We start from the raw sequence: 22,407 nt of genomic DNA on the forward strand, positions 1-22,407 counted from the left end.
CATCATTACATCTGTTTTTCTTGCCCTAACCCATCAGAAGCACAAGGAAATAAGGAAATGTGGTTCTGGTGGCTGAAAGCCACTGTGGGAAGCTTATGTCCCCCTAGGGGAAGATGCTATATGGGGGATGGAGGGAGGGAAACCAGGACTGCAACAGTGAATACACTCAAACATCTACATTTCTGGTAAGTGTACACAACTGTACTATGTTCTTTGTGTTTCAGTGTTGCAGTCATCACCTGTGGGAGGATTCCCAAAGCTGAGGAGAGGGGTGGAAGGATAGGTTAGAGTCCTAGGCATGGGTCAGCAGGCCCTGCAGAACTGCAGAGGCAAACTTTGCCCTAGACTTAGAAAAAAGAGGCAGGTGGTAATGCTTTGTAAAGGTATGGACAGAGGTCCAGGTGGCAGCTTCCAAGATGTCCCTGGTGGGGATTCCTCTGAGGATGGCTGTGGAAGTGGTGGCTGCCCTAGTGGAATGGGTACAGATAGACTCGGGAGGGGGGGGGTTCCCATGTAGTCTGTAGTAGAAATGGATACAGTGTGATATCCATTTGGAAATGGTTTGTTTGGAAATGGGCTTCCCCTCTCCCCAGGGGCAAAGCTGACAAGTAGTTGGTCTGTTTTTCTGAATGGTTTAGTACGGTCCAGATAGTATCCAAGTTCTCTGTGCATGTCTAGCGAGTGTAGAATTCCTTCCCCCTTGTTTTGAGGGTTGGGAAAGAAGGTGTATGGCCTGGTTGAGGGTCACATCAGACACCACCTTGGGCATAAAGGAGGGGTCAGTCCTGAGGGAGACCCTGTCTGCATGGAAAATGATGAAGGGCTCAACAGCCATGACAGCCTGAAGTTCTGATACCCTTCTGGCTGAGGTGCTAGCTAGTAGGAAGGCAGTCTTCCAGGAGAGGTATTTCAATTCTCTAGAAGCAGCAGGTTTGAAAGGAGGTTAGGTTACTTTTTCTAGAACATAATTCAGGTCCCAGGGTGGTGTGGGGGGCCTTCTGGGAGGTCTGATATTAGAAGCCCCTCTGAGGAATTGCTTAATCAGAAATGGCTGAGGCATGGATTTTAATAGAGGAGAAAGAGAGGCCATTATTGAGCAACTTGGCTAGGTAATCCAAGATAAGAGGGATGGAAGGATGGGAGGTACTGGTCCCTTTGGACTGGTTCCAGGAGCAGAATCTTTTCCATTTCCCTGCACATGATTTTCTGGTGCTGGGCCTTATGGCTTTTGTGATGATGTCTAGGACCTGTTTGCTTAACAGGGACTCCTTGTTAGCCTTTAAGGTATAAGCCATGCTGAAAGATTGAGAGTCTGTAAGTCTGGGTGCAGCATCTTCCCCCTCACCTAGGTCAAGAGATCTGAGATCAGGGGAAGCTGCTTGGGGGCTGTAAGGTCAGGCTGCGCAGTAAGGGGTACCAGCGCTGTCTGGAGCAATGTGGATGGCCTTTGGTCTCTCCTCCCTTATTCTGATCAGTACCTTGGGAATAAGGGGCAGAGGAGGGAACTCGTACACAAATAGGGAGTTCCAGGTGAAGGTCAAGGCATCCACCTTCCATGCTAGGAGGTGATACTCCCTGGTACAGAACATTTGCAGCTGGTGGTTGAGGTGTGAGGCAAAGAGATCCACTTCTGGAGTCCCCCACTCCTGAGTGATTTGCAGAAAGATTTCCCTGTGGAGCTGCCATTCGTGGAGGTCCAGTAAGTTTCTGCTTAGGTGGTCTGCCAGGGTGTTGTTGACTCCTAGTAGGTATTGGGAAATCAAGTGTAGACCGATAGAGGTGGCTGTAAGCCATAGGCTCATGGCTAACCTGCACAGGGGGTACGACTGGGTCCCCCCCCGCTTGTTGATATACCACATTACTGTAATGTTGTCTGTTTTTATAAGGAGAACCCCTGGGCTCAGATGGGGTTTGAAAGACATCAGAACCTTTCATACTGCCATCATTTCTTTCTGATTGATGTACAAGTGAAGTTGCTGGGCATCCCAAAAACCTTGGGTGCACCTGCCTGCTAGGTGAGTGCCCAAAGCAAAGTCTGAGGCATCGCTGGTGATGGTCTGGCCGGAAGGGTGGAGGATGAAGGGAAGACCCTTCTTCTTGGCACAGGCCTCTGCCCACCAGAGAAATTCGGCCCTTATACATGGGATCAGAGGTAGAGAGGTCTCTAGGGACTGAGGGTGCTGGCACCAAAGGTTCTTTAAATACCACTGATGTTTTCTCATGTGAAGCCTGGCCAGAGGAATGAAAAGGAAGCAAAATGCCATGTATCCCAGGGCTTACAGAAACTTCCTCACAGTGAGGTGACTTCTGGAAGCCAGCTGGGTAAAGTAGAGAGGCAGGAAGCTCTGCTTTTCTGGGGATAGGAAAGCCATTTGGGATGCTATGTCTAGCATAGCTCCCAAGAAAATGTTCTTTCTGGTGGGGTTTTGCTTTGATTTCTTCTTGTTGATGGTGAACCCTAGGGAAGTTAGGAGTGATTTGACAAAGAGAATGTCCTGGAGCAGCTTTTCTTTGCACTCTGCCTGAATGAGGTAGTTGTCCAGGTAAGGGTAAATCTGAATACTTCTCTGCCTGCAGAATGCTATGGCCAGGGCCAAGCATTTGGTGAATACTCTGGGAGCAGTAGGTAAGCCAAAGGGCAGCGCAGAGAACTGAAAGTGGTGTGAGCCTGCTCTGAAGCACAGGAATTTCCTGCACAATTCCCTGATGGGGATGTAGAGGTAGGCATCTTTTAGGTCTAGGTTCACTAGCCACGCATTTTTTGTTAGCAGCTGCTGCAAAGTTAGCATTTTGAATCTGGGGACCACCAGGGAGGTGTTCAGAATGGATGGATCCAGGATGGGATGCCAAGTGCCCTCTTTTCTGGGAACAAGGAATAGTCTGGAAAAAAAAGCCTTTGCCTGTTTGATCTGAGGGGACAGGTTCTACTCCCCCCTGGGATATGAGAGTTTGGACCAGTTTCAATGCATCTGCCCACTAATCTGGAGGCAAGTCTGGGTACCCCTCTTAGAACTGGGAGTTTGCTGAAAGAGAATTTGTATCCCTGAAAATGATCTTTAAGACCCACTGGTCCTTTGTTACAGAAAGCCAATTGTCTTTGAAGAGGGAAAGCCTTCCTCCTAGTTTTTGATGAGTGAAGGGAGGGCAGAGGGGGGAAGGGGGAGTCATTGTGAGTGTTTGCCATAGAAGGTTGGCTTAGAACTCTCTGCCTTAGAGAAGGAAGTGGTCCATTGTTTGCTTCTCTTTTGGCACTGGGATAGGGACCTGGAAGGTATGTCCCTGCAGGGCTTACTTTGGCCCTGTCTGCTAGCTGCAGGGAAGGCCCAGTGCTTAGAGGGAAAGTTCCTGCTGAATCTGGGAGGTTGAACCTGAAAGAAATTGTTGACTGTCTGCATAGATTTTGCTTTGTCTTCCATCTTTTTAAACACCTCTTCTGCTTTTTCCCCAAACAAGCACTCCTTATCTAGGGGTGCATCAATAAGTTTAGGCTTGACGTGATCAGGGAGATATTGTTCCTTCAGCCATGCATGTCTCCCAGTAACAGATCCTGTCACTGCTGCCATGTTACAGGCTTCTAGGGCATCATATCCACATTGTAATGAGTGTTTGGCCACTTGACAAGCAGAGTGCAGCAAATCTGCTAACTCTTTTGAGTTGGCACAGTCAGGAAAGGTAGCAATCTTCTGTTTTAATAGTTCCAAAGTGTGTTGTTGATATTTTAACATATGGAACTGACAATTGAGTGCTCTGATAGTTAAGGTTGCAGAGGTGTATACTTTTTTACCCCATCTGTCCAGAGCTCTGGAGTACTTGTCAGAAGGAAGAGGATTCTTGGCATAACTAGTCTTAGCTCCTTTAGGTCCCTGTGTAATGACCTCTGGGTCTGCAGCAGGATTTATGTACAGGTATTTGTGAGAAACCAGTACTCTGTAGTACCTGTCAGGTTTACTGGGAGCAGGAGGGAGGGCGTCTGAGGGCTAAGCTGGATTCATGGAAAACATCATCCACCCCTTCTAAAATAGGGGGGATGACCAGAGGTCTGTGCTGGGGCAGGTCCAGAAACTCTCTAAGTCTTTTCTTAGACTGTGAAAAGTCCTGAGATTCCCATTAGAAATGTTCCCTGAGGGAGTGAAGGGTTTCCCCAAAGGAAAGGTCCTCTGGAGGAGAGGCAGAAGGGATGGATTCCTCGGCATCTGAATCCTCATAAGCAGTTAAGGGATGCTGTTCCTCTTCAAAAACTGAATAGTCAGATTCCTCAGAATCGTGTGCTGTCATAATTTCTGGAGAAGGATGCCTTTTCCTTTTAGAAGTTGTGGCCTGACTACTCCGGATAAGGGATATGAGATCCTCTGCCATTTTAAGCATTTGTGTAAGGGTGGTGGAGCAGTAGCAAGATGGTAGCTAGAAGCAGAATTCCTAGGAGTGGCCTGGCTTCTAGGCCTGAGAGAATCCGGTCTGAGAAAAACAGTCGGATACGAAGATGTCAGTTTTTGTCTTGATTCGGTAGTGAGAAAGGCCTCCTCGGAAGCCAGTGCCTGCGTCGCGGTTCTAGAATTAACCGAGGCAGAGACAGCAAAAGGCTCGGAAGACGAAGAAGATTTTTGAGGCATACCGGACTCCGAAAAGGTCTCGGTAGAGACCTGCATAGATATCGAATTGGGCATCAGGGGCTGCAAAAGTGCCTCACTAAATTCCTGAGAGGTGACGACCTGCTTAGTGATAATGTTGTCGGAAGGCTTAGCCTTGTGTGGTCTGCCTCTATCTTTACCTCTACTTTTTTTGGAAAATCCACAGTTGTTGGCTGATGGACACCATATCAGAATGCGAAGATAGAACATGAAAATAACTTTCTACAAAACGAGCTCTATGGTGAATGGTTCTTGCATTAAAGAGGGCATAGAACTGGCAACGGGGGATGTTGTGGTCTGGGCCTAAACAAGTGATGTATAAGAATGGAAGTCTCGGTGTGGGATCTACTTTCCACAGGCGAGACAACTGTTAACTTTTTCGGACATCAGTTAGTGCAAGAAAAAAGGATCCCCAACAGGGTACTTAGCTTTAGACGTTTTCAGCTGAAATTCAACTTCTGGTAGCGACCGACCGGCACTCGTGCGAACTGCTTCTGCTATAGGCTCCATGGCAAGAAAGACTGATGTAATGACATCGGCTGCCTTGCTTTATAGCACTGACAACCTGACATTAGACTACAGGCGATGGCAGCCGACACAAAAAAATTGACTCTGGTATTCGGGTTGGCCGAGGGCTACCACAGCAGGGATAACCCACAGGTGATGACTGCAACAGTGAAACATGAAGAACATCAACAACTGCATACAACTAAAGAAACTAATACAAATGAGTTACTGTTAATTGCCTATGGTGTAACTGAAATAGCCAACAGAAATCAAAATAAGATCAAACAGCAATGACTTACTAATGCCCCTATATTTTTAGATGAATTAAATGAAAAAAAAAAAGTGATGTGAAAACAGGAATCAAAAATGTAACCTGAACATATTCAGTATTTTTACTGCAGACTCTACAGCATTATATTTACCTGCAAATGCATGGATAAAACTAACATTTATTACATACACTGGACTTGTTTATTATTCTGTGTCACTATTAGAACCTTACAAGAATAAAATAAATTATCTTACCAGTGTAAAGAATTCCATCAGAACTTCGGCATGGAGATGACTGCACTAACTCCGGAATAGTGAATGGAAGTTTCTGCAAATAAAAACATATAACATGTCATTTATCTAATGACACAGAAGCTGCTGAGCAGAGATGGATTATTAGATTTAATGCAGACAAGCCCCCATGGTTGAATCAAATGGTGTCACTTAAACCTTTTTTAAAAGCTTGACCTTTGTGACATTGATTCTCTTGAATTTTTAGATTTTTAATATGTTACAATACATTTTCTATATATTTTTTACATTGTATTTTAGATTGTCTGATTAATTATTTCTATATATATATATATATATATATATATATATATATATTAGCATTTTGTATTTTATATTACATTTTAATGTATGCATCTATATAAGCTGGATGCACTAGTATTGTATATATATATATATATATATATATATATATATTTTATAGATATATGGTGTTGGCGCTAGGATTATCAGGTTTTTATTATATTATATATAGTTATACACCATACAAGGTTATACACATTTCTTATCTTAGCTATAATTCCTTTAGTGTATGGTCTTTTTATTTGCATAACTGTGCTAATATGTACTGATGCACTAATTGTTATGTCCTTATTGGATATAACTGAAATTTTGAAACATCATGTGACTAACCTCCAGTATTTAATGAATTATGGGATTTTTAACTGTTGTCTGACGAAGGGGTAGATCACTGAAAGCGCTTACCACTGTTTTGTAAGGATTTATTCTTTGTAAATTTGTTTTTATGTTTGTCTTTATTTTTGTAATAAATTTCCCAGCTGTGGTACTGTCAATGCTCTTACTTTTGTTGCCTTTCACTTTTCACTGACAGTTTTGTGGTTAGGGAGAGGATATTTACTTTTACAACATGTATAACATACCCATTCCATGCATGTGTCTATCAGGATAAACATGTTAGACTGGTTTTGTTTTATGAGGCAGCATCAGTCCTACTATTTCCTGTCTCAAATCCTTTTATGCATATTCCAACAGGCATCTTGAAGGAATGACAACAGATGATGATCCATCTTAAATTAAGAAAAAAACAGTACATAAAGCATGTTTCAAGTAACATTAAACAGTATTAACAGCTCTGTTACCCACCAGCAATCCCTCTTTGTTTTTTCCTCCAAGAAGATACAGGCTGCCATCATTTGGATCGGGAAGAAAAGCAGGTCTGTAAAACAACATACAGGTAAATATCTTCACCATTACAGCTGTTTCTGATTCTTTTATCAAAAAAAAAAAAAAAAAAAACAGGAACTGTATCTATTGTTGCTGTAAATGTGAGTATATAAACATTTCTTCATGCAAGTTTACAATGATGTAAAACGTTAGCATGATGCTGAACCAGAAGGATGTGGGTCCGAGTCTCACATGGAGATTAAAGTTCTATTTTATCAAACACTGACATCTGCATGCTGTACAAGACGGATGTTATCTTTCCTAAACCAAAGCTATGTCCACCTGTCTTGGTGTTGAAGTGCTTAGTGAAAATAAAATACCTGAAGGCATTATTTGGCAAAAGAGAAAGAAACAACAAATCTCCACACTCTCAAAAATACTATTCAATAAATAAACAACCACAGTAAAAACTAAAAGGAAAGAATAACTATCCACTCACCCATCCATCCATTTTATAAACTGTCTGTCTTGGTGTGGGTTGTGATGACAACAGGCAGAGCAAGGTAAATTAGACTTTCCTACCCGCAGCAGCAGTCTCCAGTTCATTCTCAAGTACCCTTAGGGATAATGAGACATGTAATCCCTCCATCATGTCCCGGGTCTGCTGGAGGGCCTCTTCCCAATGGGCCATGCTTGGTATGCCTCCCATGGGAAGCACCCATGGGCATCCACACTTAGGGTTCCCAAAAAAGCTCAGCTGACTCTTCTCAATGTGGTGTAGCAGTGGCTGTGCTCCAAGGTTTTCCCAAATTGTCAAGCTCCCTACTCGGCCATGAAAAGTGAACTTACCAACCTTATTTCTGCTGCTTGTATTTATGATCCTAAATTCATGGTCAATAACCAATCGTTATGATGCACATGAGGGTAGGAATATATACTGACTAGCAAATTCATAGCTCTATCCAAAGACTCATTTGCTTTCACTTCATCATCACAGTTCAGTACAAAACCTGTAGTACTATTGATGTTGTTCCTGTCCAATGGTCAATCTCTTAATCCCCACTAACTTTATTCAGGACGGTAAGATACTTGCATTTGTCCACTTCAATTACCTGCTCCCGTTTCACCTGCAGATGGCAGTTAACCCTTTTCTGGGAGAGAACATAACCTCTAATTTAGAGGCACAGATTTACACTCCAGTTTATTCACACTCAACCAATTCAATGCACATTGGAGATCATAATCACTTGAGGCAAGGACAATAAAAGGTACACAAAATAAAAATTTCCTAAACTGTATCTCTCCAAACATTGGCTGTGGTCTCATAGTCTGTCCATGAAAATTCTGAACAGGAGGGGAGAAAAGACACACCAGTGGTAGATTCTGATACCCAACGTAAATGTATTAGACTTAACACAGCAGCACAGACACAACCATTGTTCCTCAAATACAAGGTCCAAAAGCATGTAGAAATTGCCCTGGGACCCCACACTGCTACAGTTCCTAGAACAAAACATTCTTGTGGTGTGATTTTACATGTTTCCTCCAGGTACAAAAAACACACCTACACATTACTAGCAAACTCCCATAATCCCTGCAATAGCTGTGCAAGGACAAAGAGCTGATCTACCATCACATTGCCAGGATGGAATTCATACTGTGCCTCCTGAGTCACTCTCATTTCCTGTACCCTGGTATAGGCTGCCCAATGTAGGCTGAGAAGCATGATCATTCTATAATTGGAAATTTACTCCCCTCTTACCTCTTTTTTTGAAAACTGGAACCATTATCCTACTTTACTAACTCAGAGGTACCAAACAAGTAAAAATGGTACTAGATTTCACAACCAAGTGGAACACAACAAACAATGTTAAACTAAACCACCGGTCACAATGGTCAAAGGAAAAAAAATGTATAATTTAATCACTAGTTAAGCGCTTTCAACTAGTTAGTCTTCAACAGAAAAACAGAACAACATGAATAAATGTTTAAATAATGCGCATACTTAATCACATAACTTCAGTGACCAATCCAGTGTTTAAATACATTAAGCTTGTAAAAGTTAAGAAAAACTTGCCCTCACCTCTTAAAAACATTTCCATAAAATGTCACTAGGAAATAAACTGTACTGCCAAACCAAATAAATGTTAAAAACATAATTTGATGAAGATCATTCCTTTGTAACAAATGATAGAGCAGATATTACTACATTAGAAGTCGAAGATTCTTCAGATCTGGTCATTGGAGATCAATTATTAGAGGAACTGATACTTATATTTGCAGAGAAAATTGAAGATGTAAGACAAGCTTTGGAATTCCTTAATTTAAGGAAGTACAGATCTGTTTTTATTTATGTCAGTACAAATGATCTTATCACCAGGATTCTCTGTTAGTACAGAACTTACAGCCCTCTAAGATAGTATAGCTTGTACTGGTGTTAGGGTAGTCTTCAGAGATGTGGACACGACTGTTGAAAACAAACAGTTTTTTCAATTACCATGCATCAGTTGTGGCTAGAAAAGCTTTCTCTTTTGCACAATTAATTTCAAAGGATATCTCCTCTCGAAACAAAGAAGTGTTAGTTCCTCTTTATATGTCCGTCATTAGGCACATTATTAAATGAAATTCTCCCTTCAGCATGCACATTCCCAAACACCTCACCCAGGCTCCCTAAGCTACAAGCCTCCTCATTATACTTTTTTTTAAAACACCTTTATTGAATTACTACTTGTGTTGTATGCAAACTTACATTTGTACAAATGTAATCAAACCATATTAACAAGTTCACATTTACAAACATTATACATTGCATGTGCTATTCCATACTTATAATCAAAGCAACATTACATACATTTTTAATTTCCTGCCTTCTCTTAAACTCCTCCAAAGCATTTCTCTGCATATACTTTTCCCACAATTTCCATTTTTTCAATGTAATTTACTCCTCTCCTTTTATAAAGGTCCCATTTCCTGTTATTTTACCTCTGTTATAATATTCACTGCTTCAGGTATATTTGGCTTAGACTTTGATTCCCATTTTCTAGTAATAGCTTTTTTGGCAGCCACCAAAATTAAACTTAAAGCCTTACTATGTCTAGGCAACTCAAATCCAGTATTCCAGCTCAAAAATGATTTCCTTAGTTACACTGATTTGCTCATCAAGTATTCCTGACAGAGTACTCTACAGGGAATTTTAAAGTCTGCCAATTCATTATACTCAGAGAATGTATGTTCACAGATACGTCTTTTGTCTCCATTACACCTCCAACACTTACCATCTACTTGAGGAAAAATTCTTTGGAGTCTGCTTGGATTATAAAAGTATCTATGCAAATACATCCAAGCAAAAATCCCAAATCATCTAGATTTTGTTGCATATTCAGGAGCCATATTGTTTCTTTGTGAATTGCTTATCGAATCTCTCTTCCCAATATCTTTTGAACTCCTTTGATTGATGCCTATAGTTATCATGCAATATTTTATATGCCCTACTAATATGCCCTACTAATTATCACTTTTTTTAACAGTTTATGTTCCAGATTCAGTCAAAAACTCAACAAGGGTAGGTCTTTCTCTTTGTCTATACATTGATATGAATCCCTGATAGAGAAGGCAATCACTAGCCTGCAATCCAAATATCTTCTCGGCCTCTTCCCATTCTATTACCTTCCCTCTCTAATTATTTGTTCCCAATACCTTGGTTAATTTGCCAGCTTCCTCCTGTAAATTCTAACCTTTCCTCCTGCCTATTTTTTGTACCCCTAATAGCAGTCATCCCTATCATCAGTATTTCCTTTCTCTAATCCTGTGTTGGCTTAGCTGTTAGCATACTATCTGCTACTTTATGAATATAATATTCTATATGACTGTTATTCTTCTTAAGGATCTGCATTCAAAATCCCACTCTTTCCTTATTTCTTGAATTACCCTTTGCTTCATCATCATCATCCATTTTCACTTTTAATTGTAGCTTTCTGTTTGTGTTACATAAAAAAGCCTTAATTGTGTAGCTCTAAAATATCCCTAAAATCGTCTAATCCTAAACCTCCTTGTTCTGTTGCAAGGATCAGCTTATCCCACTCGAGTCTTGCCTTCTTCCAACTCCTGGATAAAATCATTCAACTCTTTGTTAATTACTATCCACAACTTCTCCTGCGGTTGATAAAAATATGCCTGACCTGTGTATAAAACTAAAGGAACTAATAACATTTTACTGCTTGCATCTTGCTACCCATATCCATAGGCAATTGCTTCTAGTTTCTCAGTTTTTTAATTATTTTTGTTTAGTCTCTTCCCACATATCCTTAGCTACCATAACTGAATAATTTTTAATCCATACTCCTAAATACTTCATTTTATCATAAATATGGGTATTGCTGAACCAATTCATGTGTGTGGGTACATAGTTTATAGCTATAGTTTTTATCTTTATTAATTTAATATCCCAAAAAATACGTAACTGTCTCAGAAAGTTCCACAACACTGAGATGCCCTTTTCTGGTTCTATGAAGTACAAAATAATGCTGTCTGCAAATAAAGTCAACTTTTCTTGAACACCATACCAATTACATCCTTGAATTTCTAAGTCCTTTATTTTCTTTGCCAACAGTTCTATATATAGAACGAATAACAGAGGGGAGAGAAGACACCCCTGCCTGATTCTACTGTTCAGACAAAACTTATCACACAGGAACCCTCCCAATTTGATTTTTGTCTCCGATCCTTTATATATCCTTCTAATTAATCTTATTACTGTATCAAGAAATGCAAATTCTCCCATTGTCCTACTCATAAAATGTCACCTTACTCTGGCGATGATTTCTCTGCATCAAGACCCACCAGTAGCAGCAGTATTTTCTTACATTCTGTTTCCCTCTGGATCATCACTCTTTTACTAATGTTGTCAAAGGTTTGCCTCCCCTCCACAAAATCACAATGATCCAGATCTATCAATTTTGGCATCACTTTTACCATTCTTTTTAGCCATTACAGACATAAACACTTTATAATCATGGTTTATAATTCAATGGGCCTATGCGAAGCTGGACCTAATGGGTCTTTACCATCTTTAGGTTGTTTTTGGGCTATAATGTATTTATATTGTACTGTATGTGGAGCTTTCCTCCCCAGGCTTCCTCTGAAAATGGTTTCTGTAGACCCATTCGGACCACCCCAGTAAAAAAAACGTCAAATGAAAATAAATAAATAAATTTAGGCATTATAGCCACAACTTTTTTCTAAGGTGTTGGTACCTCCCCTCCTTTTAAAATACTTTTACACAAAACCTTCCAGATCTTTATCACTTTCTTCCCCCTAGCTTCCAAAGTTCTATGAGAATACCATCTATTTCTGGAGTCTTTCCTACAGATCAGTTATACATAATCATTTTTATCTCATCTTTTCCTATCTTAACTGTTAATTGTTGAGCATCATCTACCTTTACCCATGACATATTTAAGTCTTCCATAAATATTTCCATTTGTGCTTTTTCTTGATTTCTTCACATCTCTGCTTATACAGATTTTCATAAATTGTCTGAAATATCTCAGGGGGCCTATAACAATAAAAATAACCAAAAAATATGTCAAAAACTCTTTCTACTTTCTGTTGCCTAACTCGTGCCAAAAGTTGTTGTGCTCTGGAGTTATTATAAAAAAAAAAAACAGTTGCTTAACAGCAATTTTTCTAAACTCATGAATATTATCCAGGCACTCCCTTCTTTTCTCTTTAGTACTCTGCAATCACTCCTTTTCTTGTTACATAAGATTCCCCTTATTCTATAATACTTTAACCTTTCCCAACCCCTCTAAATAATTCTTGTTACTGCTGAACCAAATTTATCTTTCTTTTATTTCTACCCTATTTTTTAAACTCCAGTTTCATTTTATTTCACTCGCTAGCTGTAACTTCTGGAGTATTTTCCTTCTTCCCTAATAACTCCAGAATAACTTCCACTATCGATTCTTTAAATTCCTCTCTTTTTAACAGTTAGGTGGGGAAGTGTCAGTGTCTCATCTTTACTTCATTACCCTGCATTTTTATCTTGATAATTATTGGTTCATGATCTGAAATAGTTATTGCAAGGGTGTCAACATCTACAATTAAATGCACATGTTCCTGTGAAACATAATTTTATCTGGTCTAGCCCAGTTATTGTACCTTGGAGAATAATAAGTAAATTCTCTCTCAGAGTTCCTACTATTGAATTCACATCTTCAGTACTAAATATTTTCATAACGTTCTTCAGAAATCTACCCTATTTTGTTATATTTCCCTTCTATGTCCCCAGATAGATCCTCACTGTTGAAAATCAAGTTTCATTCCACACTTATAAGTAATATTCCCTGCTGAAAGCTGATTATCTCTCCCATTTTTTTAAGCTCCATAATGGCAGTTTTAGTTGGAATATAAATACGTGCCAGTGTAATCCCCCTCCCTTGTCAGAAGCCCCTTACTACCACCTATCTACCATTATTATCTTTTTCTCCTCTTATATCACTATTGGAGCTCCACTAACAATTAATACAAGTACTCCTGTTTTCCTTTGTCTCTGATATTCTGCTGAATATCCATCCTGAAATCCATTCTTTATCAAATTTACACGTCCTCCCCATTATATTTAATCTTCTATACATTCTTACATAGTGATCTCAGCCTGACCTTCCATGTTATGAAAGGCCCTGTCTTTCTTGATCTTCACCATCTCCACAAAACCAACCGCATCTCAAATACCTACACCACACATTTCAAACTTCAACTGCACATAAAGAGGACCTGCTGATATGATAGACATCTACCTCAATGCATCTTCATTCTTTTGAACAAACTCCCTTAACATATCAAATAAAGTACCACCCTAGCTACATTTAAATCAATACTTGACAAGTGTATGGAAAATCTCAAATTCGCCCCTGAGGCTTATGGTATAGCTCTCCTTGCCTAGAGTGGTTAATACATCACAATTCTATTGGGTTATTTGGCCAAGCTTCTCAATGGTTACCTAACCCACAAACCTAGTAACTGTGAACTTAGGACTAACAATGTACCATGAGTTTAGTATGACATCCATGGCCTGAATTGGACAGTGAATAATTATTTTGGAAACTAAGATATATTTCTACGTAAAAAAAATATTCTCGAGTGCAAATAAAGTGCATTTTCAGACATTTCTTGATTAGTTTGGCTGCAGTTCCTCAGAGTTCTGGGAATGTACCTGGTAGAGGGATGTGTTGCCTTTGTGTTTTACTGGGACAGCAATTTTGTGTACAGGCTAGATGCCTGGCTGCCTTTAGTGGCATGTGATTTTAAGACATGAGTTTATTTTTGTTGAAATACTACCTGAAGTGAAATCTAACTAAAGTTTGGGTTCATCTAACTGACCAGTTAGGCCAGTTAAAGGAGGAGAATCTGAGGTTGTAGAACTGATTCCTTGACTTAAAAGTGGACTACCACCAGATGGTAGCTTTGCCTTGGTTACTATGGTACAGTTTAGATGGGCTGCAATACCATTATAGATAGACTCAACAGCAGAACCTCTATCTAATTCTTTCTGTAGTAAGAAACTCTGAATGTTTAGGATAAACACTAGTTTTCTAATGTAGCTACAGCTAATCCAAGAAAAGTGTTTTTTTTTTTTTTTTGTAGTGGTTTCTAACTTCAGAATAAGCCTGTCATGACTGATTCATATATTTTAAAGTGGTTCCATAAAATCTTTTAGCTCAGTATAAAAATATAGATGGGAGAGCTGTTTATTTCTTGTACTGTAACATGGGAAGTAGTTTTATCCCATCTCACACCGGTTCTGCTATAGACCCACTGCTTTCTAGGATACGCTTACACATTTCCATGACCCTGAACATGATAAAGAGGACAGGGTAGTGGAAGAAAGAATGAATAAAGGGAAAATGTTACCGTCTGTTAAGCAAACGGGGACAAATCTTCATTTGCCAGTTCTGCAAGTAGAGAGGAAATTTTTATTTTGATATGAAGCAACAGCTGATGACATTTACTAGCACCAACATATGTCTTTATATGAAAGCAGTAGTAAATATGTTATGGCAACTTAGCACAGGAAGTAGGACAACTTTAGTGTTGGGGCTGTTTGTTAATATTCAGCCTACAAAAGTAATATTTCCAGTAATGGGAATGGGCCCTGTTGGTATGTTAACAATTTGTTCAAAGTTGCATCCTGTAAAAGATGAACATGCAGAGGAAGCTAGTAAGGGGACCCAATTTACATAAACATCTCCTAAAACTTTATAATGTAAATTGATGGAGAGCTGTAAATAACTGATATATGAAATACTGATATATGAAGTGTTAATATTTTACCAATTATGAATAAACTTGGCCAGTGCCATGACATTGAGGGATAAAGCCCTGACTACAGCCCAAGTGGCCTGGGTTCAATTAGCTGCTTGGGTGGCTCAGGTGCTGGTGGGGGGATAGGCGTGCCCATTCCAGGGGAAAGGCGTTCATCTATGCATTCTCTGTGAGGAAGTATGGTCTCTAGAGGGGAGAAGACCTTGGATAACACAGGTGAATGCAGGGGAGGGGAAGTTACCAAAGGCTAGGTCATAAATGGAGTAATCACTTGGTGAAAACAGTCAATAATAGCATCCCCCGATGCACTTAGGTTCCATGGCAGTCCAAGTCTTAAAACAAAGATAGTCCAGGGGTAGTAGGAGAGGCTGGTAGACCCAGTGATTGATGGAGACACTGGAGTAGCCAGAATTAAGCAGAAGGAGAACAACAGCAAAAGTATGTATGCACAACTTAGCCACTGTGAGCTTTGTTCAAAGTGGCTTGGAGTTGAGAAATATAAGTTTTTTTTTTAATTTATTAAATTTATCACTTAAAACACAGACAAACATACATCACTATGAAAGAAAATAAAGCATATTAACATGGTTCTATGTATATATACACCACATATTTTTTTTTAACTATCATCAGTCCAGTATTAAATAAAGGGGGAGGAATTACAGACCCTGGGAATTATTTTCCCATTAGCCTGACAAGGCTAATATGTAAGGCTATGGAGCACATCATCATGGACTTAATTAACAAGGATATAGGTAATCTCCAAACTCCCACACAATTTGGTTTTGTGAAGGGTAGATCATGCCTGTTCAACCTGGTTGACTTCTTTGAGTCAGTTACCAGAGCTGTGGATGAGGGCAACGCAGTTCATACAGCCTACCTCAATCTGGCCAAGGCCTTTGATACCATTCCCTACTTAGGAATTATTGATAGACTCACCAAACTAGGTATCAACCCCTATATCACTAGGTGGGTTGCAAACTGGCTCACATATATAACCCACACTGTATAAGTAGTAGACTCCAAGTCAGATTGCCGACCAGTCACGAGAGGAGTCCCACAAGGATCGGTCCTGGGTCCTCTCCTGTTTGGCATCTACTCCTCAGAAGTCCAAGCTAACATGGAGGGACTCTGGCTGACCAAGTTCACCGACGGTTGCAAGTTGGAGCCATTATTAACTCCCCAAGTGATGTAGACATCCTACAGAAAGGCCTCACTGAGACTAATGACTAGTGTTGAGACTATGACCTTAAGCTTAATGCCAAAAAATGCATCGTCATTCCCTTTGGGAAAAACTCAGTTCCCACTAATTACCACACTGATAGTAGCCCACTGAACACTGAAGGCATTTTAAGAGATCTGGGGACACGGGTTGACAGCAACCTCTCCTTCAACCATAACATTGCCACTGTGGTCAGAATGCCCTTCTATGTGGCACATCTCATTACCAAGGGTTTCGCATCCAGGAAGAAAGAGATAATCATCTCTCGCTACTCTTCCCTCATTAGACCAATCATCGAGTATAATGCCCCATTTGGCATGTATCTCACTAAACACCTGCAACAGCTGAAAAGACCACAAAAGTACCTCATGAAGAGGATCCTAGGCCTTAAACACATGCCCTGCATCGACAGATGCAAAAAAATCCAGCTTTTCTCTGTCTCATATCATCTATTAAGAGGCGATCTCTACTTGACTTACAAAGCCATGTCTGAACAAGACCTGTTGGAAATGTTACACCTAAAGAAATCCCAATCCCTCTGCACCACACGCTCCGGGACTCAACCTCGTTACTACAATCAACAGAACATCCTGGAGGGACAGGTTCATAACTCAGAGACAGCACCAGGGCTGCTGGCCTAGTACACACCTATGAACCTATTACAGAAACTGCTCAATTCCTGCCTTTTCGTAAACCTCTCTCCTCTTCCTGAACATTATTCTGCATGTATTGTTCCTAGAATTTCCATTTCTATGGAATTTTCTCCTTCCCTTTTCTAGTTCTTTTATCGCTATTACAATATTCAATACTTCAAAAATACAGTTGATTTAGACTTTGAGTTTCATTTTCTAGTAATTCCTTTTTTGGCAGCCACCAGAATTAAATGTAACAAGGCCTTATCATGTCTGAGGCATTCAGATCCTGTGTCCCTGTTCAAAAGCATAATTTCCTTAGTTACACCCATTTGCTCACCCTATATTTCTGACAGAGTATTCGGTAGGGAACTTTTAAAATCTGCTAACTCATTATATTCCCAAAACACATTCCCAGTTACCTCTTTCTTCCCCACATTGTACTCAACTTGAGGAAAATTTCAGTAAAGTTTGCTCTGGGTATACAAATACTTCCAAGTACAAATCCTAAGCCTTCTGGACTTTAATGCATACTTGGGAGCCATACACATATGAGGGAAATATAGGTTTGATATTTTGTGACCAAGTTAGTCTTACTAGGCAAGGAAACTCTTTTCAGGGGAGACTTGAGGTGGTATTCATACTGAGTAGGAGAAATTTAGCTAGTGCATCACTGAATTTACACTTCTCTTTTTTGACAGATGCCATGGGATCTTTTAATCCACCTGAGATGACATCAATTTAGGTTGATGGAATCTCTGTTTAATGTCACATCCAAAGTATGTATACAAACTTTAGGAATTTTTCTGCTTTACCTTCGGCCAGGATGCATGCTTTGGCTGTCAACTCAGTTCAGTGGCACCCAGTTCAAGCTGCCTTAACGTGGTGTTCGGTCATCCTGTTTTACTGAAGTAGTCAGGCCAATCTGCCACATGATGGCACCCTGTTCCACCAACCATACCATGACACTGCGGTCAACCTGCTTCAATGCAGCAAGTCTGCCTTACTGTGGTACTAATTTTTCTGACAGGCTTCAATGCCAGAAAGTTTACACAGTCTAGCAAGCACACCCACCAATAACTATTAAAACAGTCTAATTACTTACTCTTTAACCAGCCACTGAATCAGTCTGGCTTCAAGAATCGCAGGAAGCTGACAATAAGCAATTTTTCAAAACAGAGTGAAGTCATACTCATTTAAAAAAGTTCTATGACTGATCAAGACTGTAAGACAAAGAAAATAAACTGAGCTAGAGTGAGAGTTATGCTATCACAAAATAAATTTTCTTTAACGTTTCTGCTTTAAAATTTAAAATGAAAAAGACATATCATTTTTATATACTGCATACCAGCAAAATAAAACAGAAAATAAATACTTGCTTAATTTCAGAGCCACTGCTTCACAAAGCAAATAAACTATTTTGGATTACAAATACTTGCAAATTGAGAACAGAAAATACAACTCATAATCTGAGATGAATTAGCTTACTCTGTTAGATAATCCGGGACTTGAATAATTGGATCTGAAAAGAAAAAAAAACACATGGACAGGAATTACTTGAGTAAAATGAATAAGAAAACATCTCCCTCTTAAATGTCTGCATTTGCCAAGTGCAAGCCAACCTATATATGATCTGTGAATAACACATTTCAAAGAATATTTTACAGACTCTATACTTCAGATCTAAAAAAAAAATAAAATAAAAAAGAGTAAATGACTGTCCATTTCTACTGAATTAAAAAAAAAAGTTAAAAACAGAAAGTTGCCATTTTGAATAGGCTCTCAGGAGTCAAATCGCCACAAGAAAAATGTTTTCTACTCAGTATACAAACAAAAATAAGTACTACAATAGCCAGTAGCTATAGTTAGCTGTTCTAATATATTGTATTGTCTGAGGAGTCTCAATGGTGAAAAGGGGGGAGTACTGTGTTATCTCAGTTGACCGCATAAGTGGTTCAAAGTAAAAAATGAACATAAGCAAATAAAGATAAGTTGATATAAAAGGGGAGGGCAAGAGTGAGAAACAGTGCTTACCCTACATGTGGTCAAAGTATCACTAGTTAACCATACCTCCCGTATTCTGTTTTTGTGATTCTACTTTTCCATGATGGCCACTCCCACTGTTAGAATGGGACAGCAGGACTACTATTCATGCGGCAACTAGTTTCACCTTTGCAAGATGTTTCCCTCTTTCTATGTTATAAGTCTGGAGTCAGTAAATATAAGGGTGGGTGGGTGGGGGGTCATTCCTCACAAAGGAGAGGTATAGGGCTGCTTGTCCTCCTAAAGGACACTGCCTTTTGTGCAGGTACTGTTTTGAGAAGCTGTGTAGATAATCAGTTGTACCTGGTTAGTGTTTCAGTTACCTGGGACTCTAGTATCAGATGAAAACAAATATAGCACTGAAGTGGCAAGGTACTATTCTAATCATCAACTACTGGACTTTAACTGAAAGGTAGAAAACACTCAGCAATGAAGCTTCACCATCAAATGTTGCGGTATCAGAAGGCATCTTATAGATGCATGCACAAGTGCAAAGTGCATCTACTATACTCCTCCAATCAAAATGGAAATGGGAGAAGGAAAGCTGACCAGCCACCTGCTGACAGACAAGAATCCATTACTGCGACAAAGTTAAACGTTGCCATGCACTCTGACCTATGTGGCACTAGACAGTAACACTCCACGCAAAAACGTGTCCCCCTCAACACTAACAGTGAATAAAATGATAACAGGAGTGAATACTGTGATGATATCTGTGATGACAATGGTCCAACCTGTAGCTGATAAGGGATCCAAGAAAAAAACAAGACATAACTATGCCGTTTTTAAATGTTTGATCTAACATTTCATCAATCAATCACACAACAGTAAAAGAATCAAAGTGTTGATCTCGTAATACAAGTGTCATAGCTACAATGAAGTTCTCAAGAAAAGACAAAAATATTTGTAAGAAATCAAGAAGTCACAGCTACAGACACTTTTGCACATTTTTTGTTTATTTGTATTTGGGTTACTAGGTTGTCCGAATGAGGCAAAAAACATGTCTTAAGTGGCCTAGTGAGAAAAGCTCCACAATTACAGTACAGGCATATGCTAAACAGTAAAACTACAATATATGGACATATATTCCACAATCTGATAAAAATTTCTAAATTTTATTCCAATTCTTGTTCCTTCTTAACTTTTTTCTGGTTATGAATCTCTACAGAATCTGTCTCATTGGAAAAACTGTGTGCATGCCTTATATGCTGTGTGTGTGTGCTGATATTTACTTGGGATTATGTACAGTGGATATAAAAAGTGTACTCACCCCTGTTAAAATGCCAGGTTTTTGTGATATAAAAAATGAGACCACAATAAATCATTGCAAAACTTTTCCCACCTTTAATGTGACCTATAACCTGTACAATTCAATTGAAAAACAAACAAATCTGTTAGGGAAAAACATATGAAAAATAAAAAAAACTTACAATAAGCTGGTTGCATAAGTGTGCACACCCTTAAACTAATATTTTGTTGAAGCATCTTTTGATTTAATTACAGCATTCAGTCTTCTTGGGTAGGAGTCTATCAGCATGGCACATCTTGACTTGGCAATAGTTGCCCACTCTTCCTTGCAAAAGTGCTCCAAATCTGTCAGATTGCGAGGGCATCTCTTGTGCACAGTCCCCTTCAGGTCACCCCAATGATTTTCTGTTGGATTTAGGTCTGGGCTCTGGCTGGGCCATTCTAAAACTTTAATTTTCTTCTGGTGAAGCCATTGTTTTTTTGATTGGATGTATGCTTAGGGTCATTGTTGTGCTGAAAGCTGAAATTCCTCTTCAGCTGTCTAGTAGACGCCTGAAGATTCTGGGCCAAACGTGACTGGTATTTGGAACTGTTCATAATTCCCCTCTACCTTGACTAAAGCCACAATTCCAGCTGAAGAAAACCAACCCCAAAGCATGATACTGCCACCACCATCCTTCACCGTGGGGATGGTGTTGTTTTGGTGATGCGAAGTGTTGTTTTCCAAATGTACCTTTTCGAATTGTGGCCAAAAAGTTCAACCTTGGTCTCATCAGACCATAACACATTTTCCCACATGTGTTTGGGAGACTTGATGTATTGTTTTGCAAATTTTAGCCAGGCCTGGATGTTTTTCTGTGTAAAAAAAGGCTTCCGTCTTGCAACCCTACCCCATAGGCCAGACATATGGAGAATACGGGAGATTGTTATCACATTTAGTAAACAACCAGTACTTGCCAGAAATTATTGCAGCTCCTTCAGTGTTGCTGTAGGTCTCTTGGCAGCCTCCCTAACCAGTTTTCGTCTTGTCTTTTCATCAATTTTGGAAGGACCTCCAGTTCTTTGCAACGTCACTGTTGTCCCATATTTTCACCAATTTTTGATGACTGTCTTCACTGTGTTCCATGGTATATCCAATGTTGTGGAAATTTTTTTGTAGCCTTCTCCTGACTGAGACTGTTCAATAATGACATCCTTTTGATGCTTTGTAAGCACTCTGCGAACCAGGGCTTTTGCTGTAGCAGGCAACTGAGTAAATGTCAGGAAAATCCTACTAGGACAGCTGAACTTTACTTGGGGTTAATCAGTCTCTTTAACTGATGGCAGGTGCGTACCCAATAAGACCGAATGCTGTAATTAAATCAAAAGCTGCTTCAACAAAGTATTAGTTTAAGAGTGTGCACACGTATGCAATCAGCTTATTGTACATTTTTTATTTTTTTATATTTCCTCCCCTAACGGATTTGTTTGTTTTTCAATTGAATTGTACAGGTTATAGGTCACATTAAAGGTGGGGAAAGTTTTTAAATGATTTATTGTGGTCTCATATTTTTTATATCACAAAAACCTGACATTTTAACAGGGGTGTGTACACTTTTTATATCCACCGTACATACAATGTAAAATAATGCTGAATGTTCTATTGACGCATGAGTTTTACCTGCTGTACATACTCTGGTCTATATAGCTCCCTATTAAAATGCCAGCAGTCCAAATGCCAAGTGCCGACACTCCAAAAAAAAAAAAAAAAAAAAAAAGAAACTGCAGAAGAAAAGAGAATCTCGAAAACTGCTATTCTCCTTTAAATTTCTTTTTTACAGGAGGCAAGCCCCCCCCCCCCCCTCCCATACACCCTACACTTGTATATACTTACTCTGAGATTCTCATACCTCAAAGAAAAAGGGAATATTTCAGGAAATGGCTATCTTGGACTTCAGATATGCAAGTCCATTTTTTGGCAATTCAGTCTCCATGTTTCATGACTTGCTCTAGGAGGTCCTGACATTTCAAATGGTTACTGTCCTACAGTTGTCTCTTGAGTTTAATATGCTGTAAATTCTATATAGTGCATCTGAGATGGAGATCACCTGTTATACTATACAATACTAAGAGTTGTTGC

At 39.5% G+C, this 22,407-nt stretch overlaps 1 protein-coding gene across 1 annotated transcript in view; it reads right to left on the reverse strand.

Moving 5' to 3' along the window:
- ERN2 (endoplasmic reticulum to nucleus signaling 2) overlaps positions 1–22,407 on the reverse strand; it is an 886,535-nt gene that overhangs the window by 676,385 nt on the left and 187,743 nt on the right. The window contains exons 3-5 of the mRNA XM_044089233.1: positions 18,486–18,519; positions 6,801–6,873; positions 5,661–5,733 (exon numbers count right to left, since the gene is read on the reverse strand). Of these exons, the coding sequence (XP_043945168.1) occupies positions 5,661–5,733; positions 6,801–6,873; positions 18,486–18,519 (180 nt within the window). The remainder of the gene's footprint in view (positions 1–5,660; positions 5,734–6,800; positions 6,874–18,485; positions 18,520–22,407) is intronic.

Source organism: Protopterus annectens, chromosome 12.part0 (assembly GCF_019279795.1).
Source record: "Protopterus annectens isolate FY-2018-M chromosome 12.part0, PAN1.0, whole genome shotgun sequence".
Lineage (NCBI taxonomy): Eukaryota > Metazoa > Chordata > Ceratodontiformes > Protopteridae > Protopterus > Protopterus annectens.